We start from the raw sequence: 13,608 nt of genomic DNA, 5'->3' as shown, positions 1-13,608 counted from the left end.
ATCTAAAACAAATGGAAACCAATTTTCAGAGCATACGCCACGGTCTTTGTAAAGTTTTAAAATGTTATAGCTTTTCCTTGAGACTCGATAAAAATGATAATAATTATTGTTGTTATTATTATTATAATGGATTTTGATATTTGTAATTGTGGTGCAAATCTGAGGGATATTGTTATAGCTGACAGTGACTGCTATCTGACCTTACAGTACGTAATACTAACGACAATCGGCTATTGTTTGTCTCTAGTTTTTTGTGTATGTTATAAAAGCACGTGAACCCATTATTGTCCTTGGTGCGTGCTTTATGTGACAATTTTGAAGCGATGACATCATCATTCATGCGCAGTATTGATGATAAAGGTGTGGGTGTAACGTATTTGTGGTCAGCTGATTACAGGTTAACAGGTAGTACATGTATGCGGATATGAAATACAGGTAAAGTATACATGTAAAAAGATAATACGTATAGATGATTCTCGGCAGGTTGATTGTGTGAATCCGTAAAATGATTGTCCGATAGGTGAAGATGATATTGAATGGTATTTATGTCCTCTCTTACAATCTGTCCCTTTCCTTCCTTCTCCTGCCCCCAACCCAAACCCCCATGTTATTAACATGTTAAAACAAAAAGAAAACAGAGCTGAACTTTGATATTTTGTTGTGCTGTACGCTCACAACGTCTTGCACTTTACCAGAAAAAAATACATGTATTCCCTTTTACCTTGTATATTAACTGGTGAGGGGGGGGGGGGGGGGGGGGGGGGGGGGAGGAGTGCTATTTGTGAGTAACATGTGTTGTACAAACCTCCTTACCTTAACACATACTGTAATTGCCTTTACCTCGCGTACACAACACAACATCGTAGTGAACTTCCGGATCACGGAACAAAAACCTTTCTAGAAACAATTATCATAAAAACTAAGAATGTTTGTTATTTTCAATCCTGGAAATTCCAGGGGTTAAGATTACGTACTTAGAACGTATCCGCTGAATGAATAGGCCTAGTGTTCATTAGACATGTCTTATCTGATATCATAAAAAAATGCTAGAAATACGTTATATAAACAGGCTAATTTGATCATATAAGACGGTATGGTTTATTGTGTCACCTGCGACGAAGTCGAGAAGCGAGACAATATCAATATGGTGATAGCTTTCCGGCGGCGACGGCGGCATGATTTCATTTGATAGTTTTCCGTTTTGATCCGTACTTTACTTCTTGGCGTGTTGACGTTTGATTGTTTTTGACGTGTTGACGTTTGATTGTTTTTGACGTGTTGACGTTTGATGGTTTTTGACGTGTTGACTTTCGATGATTTTTGGCGTGTTGACTTTTGATTGTTTTTGACGTGTTGACGTTTGGTGGTTTTTGACGTGTTGACGTTTGGTGGTTTTTGACGTGTTGACGTTTGATGGTTTTTGACGTGTTGACGTTTGACGTGTTGACGTTTGATGGTTTTGACGTGTTGACGTTTGATGGTTTTTGATGGGTTGACGTTTGATGGTTTTTGATGTGTTGAGGTTTGTTTTTTTAAGCGGTGCCTTTTGACGTCCTTAAATGACCCTGGCTGTTAGTAGGACGTTAAACAAAAACAAACAAAAACAAACCTTTTGATTGTTTTTGACGTGTTGACGTTTGATGGTTTTGACGTGTTGACGTTTGATTGTTTTTGACGTGTTGACGTTTCATGGTTTTTGACGTGATGGCTTTCGGTGATTTTTGGCGTGTTGACGTTTCATGGTTTTTGACGTGTTGACGTTGGATGGTTTTTGATGTGTTGATGTTTGATGGTTTTTGACGTGTTGACGTTTCATGGTTTTTGACGTGATGACTTTCGATGATTTTTGGCGTGTTGACTATTGATGGTTTTTGATGTGTTGAGGTTTGTTTTTTTAAGCGGTGACTTTTGATGTTTTTTTGTCTGTTGACTTTTGTGATCTTTGAACATGTTGGCGTCTAATCTTAACGTACACGTGTTTACTTTTATGACTTTGGATGTCTTGGATTTTCAGAAGTTTGGACAGTTGATAATTTTAAGCTATTTAGACTTTTGATAGTGTTATGGACGTGACGACATTTTGGAGGTTTAGACTTATATATTGGCTAGTAATGTTTACCTGAGAAAATCCAGCGTGTATCTTCCCACAGTGTGAGTTGGCCGTGACATGATAATGATGGACACCAACACGACACCCAGCCATGAATCATTGAAATTTCTGGCTTTTCCGCGACACGTTTCCTTTCCTTTACGATATTATGCAATACGGAAAAAAAACTGAGGTTTTCGCCATCTATCAATGTTGTGGATAGATTCTAGTTTAGGAGAGGGCGTTGGCTGTTTAAAGGGTGTCACCAAGACCAAGTGTGTCACAATTACAAGCGTGACAGAAGATGCCTGGTTGCGCACGTGATCTATTGTGACAATATGAGACGAAATTTACATGTGAAATAATACGATAAATTTTAATGTGTCGTTAGTTAAACTGAACAAAAACACACAAAAAACACAGAATCAAACAAAAACACACACACACAAAGGAAAAACAAACAATCGAATAAAAAAATCGTCGACCCGAGTGCGCAAAATGTCTAATTTCTAATGTGTCCCGTCCAAATCAGCGTTGTCTTATATTCATTTATACAATATTATGATGCACGTGTATGCCCCTTTGTTTACTCGATGTAACCCTTGACATTTGCTTTCAGTATTCAAATGTCAATATCCGCGAACATTACTGTCTACTTCAATATCATTACCTTCTCCTTCTCGACTTCATATTAATTATGTGGGATCTTTTTGTGGGCAAGCATGAATATAATAAAAAATACGACCGTAATTATACACATGTCTGTAATTATATATACAACCGCAATTTTTATTTACATAATTACCATCGTAATGAAATGTACAACTAATCATCGTATACAACCGCAGTGACACGAAAAACCACAAAATGATTACCGCGATGAAGGGGCTCAATCCGAACCGTATATGATGATGGAGAAGTGATTGATATTTGACGTATTACACAGATGAGTGTAGATTTTCGTGTTAATAAATCACAACGTTGTTTGCCTCCCAGATCAGTAATTAGGGGGGGGGGGGGGGGGGGGGGGGGGGGGGTATGTTTCATGGAAAGAAGAGGTACCATCACGTGTCGCGTCATATTTCGAATTTTTTTACAGTATAGTACTCAAGGGCGTGTCCTGATCCTGGATACGAATAGGTGAAATATGAGTATATCATAATTATGCCCGGTGTCGTTAAGATGTATATTGTAAGTGTTATTAATGATACATCACAATCAAATTTGCATTTTATTCTTCAAAGGGGATTTGATATTTTTGTTATTCTTTTTGAAGTTCAAATGCATAACAATAGATTCTAATGTCTCGCGTGAATAAAATCGATGGAAATGTCAAAAGAAATCTATCTTCTAGAACACGTGGCCTGTTCACATGTACTCGTAGGAGAATATTTCTGTTCGAGAATAAATGTAATTAGATTCAAATCCTGTATGAATACTTATGATAATGACTTGCTAGAAAATTGGTACACTTATCAGATTTATATTTTCCACTGTTTGTCCTCCATGAATAAGTTTATAAATGTTTCTATTTCATCAACCGTGAAACCCATTATTGTAAGTATATCTGTATTGTTATGTTGATTCTCAATGTTTGTAAAGAGAATGAAATAAAACTGTTCAACGACTCGTCTGTATTGAACAAATTGTATTGGCAATTGTCAATTATTAAGCTTTTAAACGATATACCATTTTTAATTAACCGTGTGTATCCACGTATGCGTGAACAGTTGGAGAAAATAACCCAATTTTACCAAGGATCTTCCTAGCATCTAGGTTTAACAACTTGACAAACAAGCATCCCATATTATATCTGTTTGTTAATTAATAAAAATATATTAAGGAATTCGTCCTTTACGTAAAACAGTTAACATGAATCGGTTGTTTGTTTGTTGCTGTTGTCTTTGGTTTTTTGTTGATATATGATTGTGTACATAGCAGCTTTGTTTACTGTTTGCATGACTGTGTTAGCGATCAATGTATACAAATACTACTTAGATTTAGATTTTAGCTATGCATATTTTAAGTAACTCGTTAATTTATACATATTTATAGTTGTTTGTCCAGATTAGAATAAGTCTGCCGATCATTGTGGTGTTAATGTTGTTTTTAGATGATAAATTTAAATTGCAGAGACTCCAAAAACTGTCTTCGTTCTCAAAGTAATACACACTTCGAACAAAAATGTTCTCCAAGTAGTAACAATCAATCAACTGGGATCTGGCCCACTATAATCAGATATATATCATGCCTTGTAGCATATATAGTAACCTATTTTTATATTTTTCAAATTAAGATACGGACTTAAATGTCCTAGTCCATGGTACGTTTCCATATATAGGGCGTACTTGACTGCGAACCACGTCCTAAGTACATTTATATAAATTCATCCATCCATTCATCCGAATGATTTTAAGTAACTACATCGCATATGTGTATGATTTCTTGTCAATAAGTGATATGTGTGTGTGTATATATATCATATATGCTTTGTTCGGATGTCAACATCCAAGTCCTTGGCAATGCCAATTTGTTTTATCTGCCTATACCTATAGATACAATCGTCTTTTACACGGAAGGAAGCTGGGCCGTATCTCGTCCGGAAACCCTCAAGTGCCAGTGAGATCATGAATATCAAACAATGACGTAGTTCAAGAGTATTTTATCAATTTTCGGAAAAACTGAGTGATTGTCAACGCAAAATGACAGTACTACCTTCACTGAAATTTCTTTGAAATTATATATATCGGACCTACCTTTTTCTAAATTGCAATGCAATTTTAATCCCCAAGGATGCACAATTAGACTTGCCAGTACTACGAATACTCTTATCGCCAGACCTCTGTCACATTTATTCGAGATCAACTATTCAAGAATAAAATGACATATCCTTCATAGCTGAAGAAACTGTAAAATGATAATAATTTTATATTTACGAAACCAGTAGAATGCTCCGTACAATAGACGACAAACAAATGAAGTAGGCTTAGGCTAGTCATGATAGTGTGTTTGTACAATGTATCAGGAAACGTGTGCTATTATACCTCTGAATAAATAAGAATGTGTGTAGTAAAACGATTAGTTCCGGTAGCCTTTGTAAACATTGTGTGTAGTAGAACACGTGGGTTTCACGTGGCTCGGGGATCCGTGTTCGTGGTGCAGGGCCTCAATCTCGCCGCTCCTATTGATTACTTTCTCCTGACGTCACGGCAAACTCAAAAGAATGGCGGACATTTCCATGCAGACAGTTCCTACTGTCACATTCAAGGAGGGAGCATGTAAGAACGATTTACGCGTTGTTCTGAATAATACACCAAACGATATGATTAGAAAAGTTCCGTCAACATCGAGATTTCAAGTGGACAGAGTCGATTCAGTTACAGATGATCCTGACGACGTAAACAACAGTGTTGATGATGCTGAGTCGCCGGCGTTTAGAAACAAAGATGACAGCCGACAGTCCTTCGAATCACCTGTATTTGGATCTCCTCCGGTATCACCAACTGATACTTATGCCAGTCATAATTCATTTTCAAATCCATACGAAACAAATTTTAAAACGTTTGGAAAATATACCACTGAAGCTTTACCACACATGGATCACTACCGAAATCTGCTTTCTGCTACAACTGCTATGAAATCCAGACCCACTCTCGCAGAACTTCACGAAGAGAAGGTAGGCTTGTGTTGTATTTATTTTAATAGTTTGTTGATAAAATATGCGTAGTATTTAGATTGAAAGAAATAAACTATTTGTGTGACATATGTATGTTTTATTTCATGTAATGTACAGTATAGTGTTACGCCGGTGTTTACACATGTGTTAGACCTACTTTAGTTTACAAAAAGTAAACATAACGATGAACCTGATGCCAGTAATAGGGAAACACGTGTTCACTAAAGCGTTGCAAGTTTGTCGCTTGGTTGATGTTTTTATGATATGTCAAAGACAGTATAACACAGAACAACGCGTGCGTGTGTATACAGTGTATTTTGGGATATAATTAAAGCATAAAAGTTTTTATAAAAACGCAATGAAAACAAGTTAAATTTGAAGAAAATATGTGAACAAACCATTTGTACCAATTATACACATACTTCATATATATATTATATTATATTTAACGATTACTTATGAATTCTCTGCCTTTTTTATTTTTCCAAATGAAATTTGAATAAAAGTTCCATTGCATATCTCGCATTAAATTATTACAGAATGATAGTCACATTGTTGTTCGATCCTAGCACCGGTTTCATCAAAGTTCCTTAACTTATGAAAATTCCCTACATATACATGTACAGTAGCTTAAAATTGTAGATAGTTTGATTTTTGAGGCAAGAAAATACTAATAGCAAAATCCTTCATAAAGATTATACATGTATAGCCTTTAGTTTTATGCCCTCAAATAGTGACCATCTTGTATATAGCTAGGATGTTTAGGAAGAATTTTGAAGAGACTTGATCATGATCAGTAAGATACAATTTATCCTAACAACAGGAAAAAAAAAAGCTTCTTTAATAAATGAATAAAAAAATGAATGTTTAATTGGTTTGTAAAACAAAACATGTTCTGTTATCAGTTGAGTTGCTGTCAACAGGAAAAAGGCCTTTTTGAGGGTTCTCATTAGATATAAATTTGTTTTATAATCAGCTATCAGCTTCATATCTTATATAAGACTTTTGAAATGTTACAGAATGTTACATTCTCATTGCTCATGCAGTTTTACAGCTTAAATGTAACTCATTTCATTTACTTGAAAAACCTATATATTCCCAAAAAAACTTGGTTTATAACATTAGTTATCCCGTTGTCCCCTTCCCACTCCACAAAAGTACATGTTTATTTCCTGTTACAATTTACAAGGAAGAACGATGATGTTAAGCTATATAATCACCCTATAAAGCTCCTTGTGATATGTAAATAGTTATAACCCTTATAAAAAATCAAATCTTCTGGGTGTCCACACATAACAGAGAACATCATATTACAATTAAAATGTGAATTTATCTTATAAATGCCATAAACTGATTGTGACTTCAAATTTCATAGAATAGTGACAGAATGTAGAAGTAGTCAAGATGTGTATTGTTTGATATATATATAAAAGAAGCCATTTCAAGGTCCTTTATGTAAATTTGTTACTGGTCATGGTAATGTATCATTTTTGCATTGACATTGTCGGTCACTAATTAGGTTCTAACAATACCAAATTTAGGGATAAAATTTAGAGCCAAATTTGGACCACATATATATTTTGATGAACATTTCTTTCAATTTTCATAATGTACGTTTTAACCTGTGCAGTGATTATTGCAAAATTATATTCACATTCTTCAAAAGTGAAAACCCTGGAATTCTCTTGTCATTTATGTATTTATCTTACAACTATTGTGATGAAATAAGTAATATCAACTTTGACTTCTATTAATCATGCATATGCTTGTTTGGCTCTGATGGAAGTGTGAGGGGTCTTAATTGATGTAGAGAAAACTGGAGTACTCTAGACTGGCCACCAGACCCTAAGTTGTTTTTTTTTAAGAATTGCCAAGCTAAATTCTAATACCAGATTATCTGCCCCTAGTTTGAAACCTAGAATCAGACATATCCTAGGGATCAAAATCATAAAGCTCAATTTTATTTATAATTTTAATATTCTAGAGACAGGGGGCCAGTCTAGGAGTCATATATGCATGAGCCCATACCATTTCTTGTCAGATCAGAAAATCAATCCCAGCCACCTTGGTGAAGGGCAAGGGTGTTACCAATGTACCATCTGACCTGCTATATATATTTTGTCATTTATATTAATGACCCAGATTGAAAATCATATCCCAGCAGTAAGATTTGTTGGAGGTTGGACCTATGGTGTTGCCCCCAATACATCTTGCTCTTCATGGCATCATTCTATATGTCATTGGATCAAGAGAGGGTCAGAAACTCCATATATAGTGGCTAGGTGATTTATTGTTGCAGGTCAATATACCAGTTCTCAATGGAAAGAATTAAGACATACCAGTTTGTAATGGATAACAATTTCAGGGCTCAAAGTGGCTCATATTTTAGTGGCCATGGCGCCTTAAATTCACCATTGGCGACCAGTTATTGACCTATAATTAAAGGGGCCGGTATGGCCACTAAAAATTGTGTAAATTTGGGATATGGTTAATCTTTCAAAGGTGGCAGTCATTCTAAAATGTCGTTCACAATTGAAAAAGTTAGAGATGTTAGACTGAACTAAAAAATTAAAAGTTTTTTTTTTAAATGTAAGACAACTTGGCGGGGCAACTAACTTTTCCAATTGGCGCCTAGATTTTATGACTTGGTAGCCAAATAGGCCACCTGTTAAAAATATCCACTTTGAGCCCTGAATTTATTCTTCAGCTTCATTTCAAATCTTAGAAAACTTTTTTTAATCAGTTTGCATGTGTTATGTTTATTCTGAAATGTGTTACATATATGTGATTATAATTTTGAATATATGTTTGCAGGATAATGATGAAAATTTCCGCAGCAAAGGCAGGGACAAATTACTAGCCTCTGATGAACAGCTTGTGGAAAAAGGACTTAAAAAATCCCAGGAAAAGGGCGCTTTAAAGTTTGGTTGGATAAAAGGAGTGCTTGTAAGTTTTACCATTTAGAAAAGATCTTGTCATGATTTACATTTTATACTCTGTTGTAGAGTTTTTCTTGGGACTTTTTTGACACTGATGTGATAGTAAGTCCCATTTGCAATTTCATATTTACGTTAAGCTAAGTTCTCAATATTTGCAGCTTACTTCTGAAAATTTTCTTCTCAATTCTCCAATTTTCTTCCTAAATCATGAGACAAAAAGGCCTGGTGTTGACATTGTTAGAACACTAAAGGTTTGTTTAATGCACATATGACATATATCTACATATACAGGTAGTACTGAAATACTATACGTTATAGCTGTTGCCAGGATGCCTAGTATAATAACCTAGAGTATGAAGTATATACGTACACATGGTATGATTCGTATGCCATTAAATTGAGTGAATACCATTGCTGAGTTATTATGATAGAAGATATATACTGCCTAGTATTAATGAATTCGAAGGCATATCAGTCAAATGAACAAAGGCATGGAAAGGTTCATCAAATAATGCTGTACACAAATTGAATGGGTTAGTAAATAGACTATTGAAATATTGTGAGGTGTATAGGCGATAGGTTATCAAACAACAATGTTATTGCCTTGATATACCATTTCATAGCAATTTTATCACCCATGTGTCACCTTCCCTCGCCTTGGTCAAATAGTTCATAGACAAATATCATGCCAATTGGGAGCACAGTGCATGCAGACAATCCTATTTATAGAAAAGATGCAGACAGAAAATGTATATATCCATATGCAGGGTTCACGTAATGGGCTGCCTGGTCGAAAATTGCGTGCTAAAACCTTGAAAGGATGGGTAAAAACAATATGATGTAATCCCTCATGTGTATAAACAGGAAGGAGAATATATTAACAGGATAACTAGCCATGTGCAAATGATGAATTGACAAATTTGCTTACAAAATTAATTGCTTAATGTCAGTTTTGCATTTGTTTTTGCTTTTTAAATCCTCTGAATATTTTATGGTGCTATATACCATATCATGGTATCACGATGTCTAGAATTTTGGTGACAATCATAATGTATTTATCCTTTATTCCCTTGCCTGATTCTTGTTTGTAATTTACTCTTTTGTCTACCCAGTATATGTTTGTAATGGTAGTGTTATTACCATTAATCTCCACCCCAACCATCCCTCCCATTCCCACTTACACCCAACCCAGGGCCAGAGTACTTGTATCTCTTCATTGTCGATGTATATATACATGTCTTGTATCTCGAGGCACCTTCTGATAATATATAATCAAAGGAAATGCTGTCAGTGATATGTATTATTGACTGTACATATACTGATGATGAATTCTATAATGCACTATACAAATCACAAGTAACAAAAAAGTTTTCAAACTGGAATGCCAACAAGAAGGATTTTAATTTGGTAACTCTTTAATTCGTTCTTAATGGCTGTATAAATTGCTGTTTCAATATTTTCTTATTTTAGCCAGTAAACAGAATGTCAGTGGTAAAGAATTACGCTATAATCCCTCTCTGTTAAATGCAAAAGAAAGCAAACATGTAACATTGATGTAATATTGACTCTGGAATGTTAAAGACCATATTCTATCTGAACTACTTCAGAAATACCTTTATATATGTTGGTGTAGTACGAAAGCCTGTGTCCAAATAAAATACTGATATAGCTACCAGGACCCCTTGATGATACAATATGTACTGAGCTACTAATTAGGCGGTGATGTAATATGTTCTGATGGCAGTGATGTAACGTAAAATTACTTTCTTCATTAACACATCCTTGTATTCACTGCCAGGTGATTACAGGACCTGGCCATAAACAAGCACTGTACAGGTACAATCAATCATTGTGCCTTTATCCCTATAGCTAGTTATAACACTGGCTTGACCTTGTCCCCCCAGATTAACCTCAATGTGTAAGTGCATTCCATCAAACCAGCCTTGCAGATCAAAAGCCTCACTACAATAATAACTTCATTCAAAAAGACCAGGTTCTGTAACCAAGGCCAGTTTATTAGTGAAGTGATGGTACCTGTGGTTTAGTTCCGATGACAAAGCATTGATCATGATAGTACTAGTGCAGTCAAGCTGTCTTGGGTTTCGATAGTGATATGATATGAGCACTGGCTATTGTGCTCCTCAAAGAATTAGCATACCTGCTCCATGAACCTTAAATTTCTTCAAATTAAGATTTGTATACCCTGTTACTCCCACACATCGGGGTGAAATTATACTTTCACTTTTTTTTTTTTTTTGTACTTTAAATATCTGAACCTTCACATTGTTAAAGCATATAACAAGATCGTTCACACATATCAAAAATCAAATGATTATATTTTCAAGGGTAGATATTTGCCAAGCAATACATACCTCTGAATTCATTAATAAATGTTGAAGTGTACAGGGGATGATCCAACCATATTAGGAAACCTTACCTCATGCAACATGACCATCTTGCAATTGCTGTTAAATAAAAGTGGATATATTTGTAACACTGACACTACCATAATATCCTGAGATCTAGATCTCTGTACTATTATATAGGGGAATTAATTGATTTATTAATTTAAAAGGGGAAAATCTCAAATTCCCTTACTCTCACAAGTTCCTAAAACATATAGTATTATTTAAACTAAATCTCAACTACTGACACTGGTGATCATGAGGAATGAGGATCATTATTACTTGTGTAAATGTGTTTTCTGAAAATTGTATTTCATTATTGAAGTAAGTAAAACATTTCCACACGATCAATTTTACCAGGCTCATTGAAGTGAGATTCACTACCATTAATAAGAAAATTTTTAAAAGGCTTTTTATCAATCCCAAATTATGTATATTAAATTACACAAATCCAAATTCAGATGGTTAAATATATTGACTCCAGAATAATCAGATGTTTTGTTAGTACCCTTATACGGTACCCTAGCTTGGCTGTGTATTCATATCAGATCAGTGGATTTGTATTGGGAGAAAAAAATCATCCTATGAGTATCTCAGACGAAGGGAATTACCGTATATGTCAAACTGATCATTACCTTGCATATGCAATAAAACTACGTATATATACACTCCCCAACAAGTTCAGCCAGGCAAAGTACGCATTTCCTTACCATCAATGGTGTTCTGCAGGAATCTATTGACTTTCTTCAACGAAAACTAATGGCAATGCCAAGAAAATCTTGAATCCTACATCGGGGTTCATCCTGGACCAAAAGATAATGGTCCATTTTGACAGATTCCAAAAATGTGATGGGCCAAAACATAGAAAATTCAAAGAATTTGAAAATTTTGGTGGGCCATTTTGGAAAATATGGGGCCAATGGCCCCATGGCCCCCTCCAGAGTTATCCCTGCTATATAGTTTCTTAAACCTCACTTTTGACTTATAATAATTTATTTAGTGAGTGTCAACCCAAGCGATGAAAGTTATATCCTGTATTAAGTACACTTGCTCCCTATTAGTGCACTACCATGTACACCTTAACAGGAAAAAGTGATGGCGCGGGTGCACTAATTAAACTCTCTATATATAAAGGTATGTAGATAAAAAGTTGTTATTTATCCTGTACATATTTTTATTATAAGTGCACCACTTTTGTGTTTTTGTAAGTGCACAATACATTTATTAGGTCTAATAGAGTATAGGTTCTGTCCCCAGACCAAGACAATCTGGGGTCCATATAGCTATATAGTACTCAAGTATATATATACTTGAGTACTATATAGCTATATACTTTGATTCTGGCTTGCTTGATAGTTTGCTTATAATTAGTTATGGCAGCAGGGTTTTTTTTGTAATTTTCTGGGTCCCATTCGAAATTGAGATTACTTTTTGTTACAAAATTTTGCAGGTTACTTCTCAAAATTTGCTATTTAAAAATTGTTTCCCTCAAATACAATAAGACAAAAAACTCATAGGATTCTTATATAATGATGGTAATTTTCAAGGTTGTCTTGGACATTAATTACCATCAGCCATGTACTGGTATGTTTTTACAGCAAAAGATATAAAACTGAACATACAATTATCAATTGAGGTTTTAACGTTTTCTTAATACTGGGCTACTATATATATATATGTTTGTAATCATTATACATTTTGTAGCTCTTCCTGTGAATGGAAATGTACATGTCAGAACCTAATGCTTTCTTGAAAACGGGAAAAAGTATTGGCCATATTTACTGATGAAATTATTCTGCAAAACTGGTTATGTATATATTTCATAGATATTGAATTAATGCTTAAAAATGTACTATCTCTATAGGGGACTGGCAGTACCAGCATAACTACACACAGGCTAAAGTGGATCTGACGTGAATACAATGAAATATGCAAAAAAAACGGTGATGATAATAGATTAGATCCGTTTTATCATGAATCATTTATTTGACACAATAACTGCTGCATGAATGATGACATGAAAGTCTGGCTATAACCTGTAGTGCGAAGTCACCATGTAGTTGCTGCACTAAAGTAAACACCTGCAAAGGTACGAAGTGAAGAAGTGAGGTCGGGAAATATGTGCACATTTTAGGCGATGAGATCATTCATTTCACTCAGGTTGTTGTTGAAATCTTAATGAAGTGCATGCCTACTGAAAATAAATTACATGTTTTCACACGATGTTTATATTTTGTAAACTCTTCCTGTTTTGTGTGAAGATCCACACAGTAATGGCTCCATAAAAATCCTACAGATCCACACAGAAATGGCCCCCATTAAACAATGTTAAAACAAAACCTACAGTCATACAGAGTCACTTTATATATGGCCCACCATCACAAAGATCATACAGAGTCACTCTATATATGTCCCACAGAAATGGCTCACCATAAAAATCATACAGAGCCACACAGGAATGGCCACCATTGAAAAGAAACCTACGTTATACAGAGCCAC

At 34.9% G+C, this 13,608-nt stretch overlaps 1 protein-coding gene across 1 annotated transcript in view; it reads left to right on the top strand.

The window, feature by feature from the left end:
* The first annotated feature begins 5,168 nt into the window (after positions 1 to 5,168).
* The window catches only part of LOC117335194 (solute carrier family 12 member 2-like), a 51,584-nt gene continuing 43,144 nt past the window's right edge, over positions 5,169 to 13,608 (top strand). Inside the window, exons 1-2 of the mRNA XM_033895177.1 lie at positions 5,169 to 5,765; positions 8,580 to 8,711. Of these exons, the coding sequence (XP_033751068.1) occupies positions 5,313 to 5,765; positions 8,580 to 8,711 (585 nt within the window). The 5' untranslated portion in view covers positions 5,169 to 5,312. The remainder of the gene's footprint in view (positions 5,766 to 8,579; positions 8,712 to 13,608) is intronic.

This window comes from Pecten maximus, chromosome 9 (assembly GCF_902652985.1).
Source record: "Pecten maximus chromosome 9, xPecMax1.1, whole genome shotgun sequence".
In the NCBI taxonomy this organism is placed as follows: Eukaryota; Metazoa; Mollusca; class Bivalvia; order Pectinida; family Pectinidae; genus Pecten; species Pecten maximus.
The sequence above is the reverse complement of the archived record's forward strand: the minus strand, read 5'-3'. Positions and strand labels throughout refer to the sequence as shown.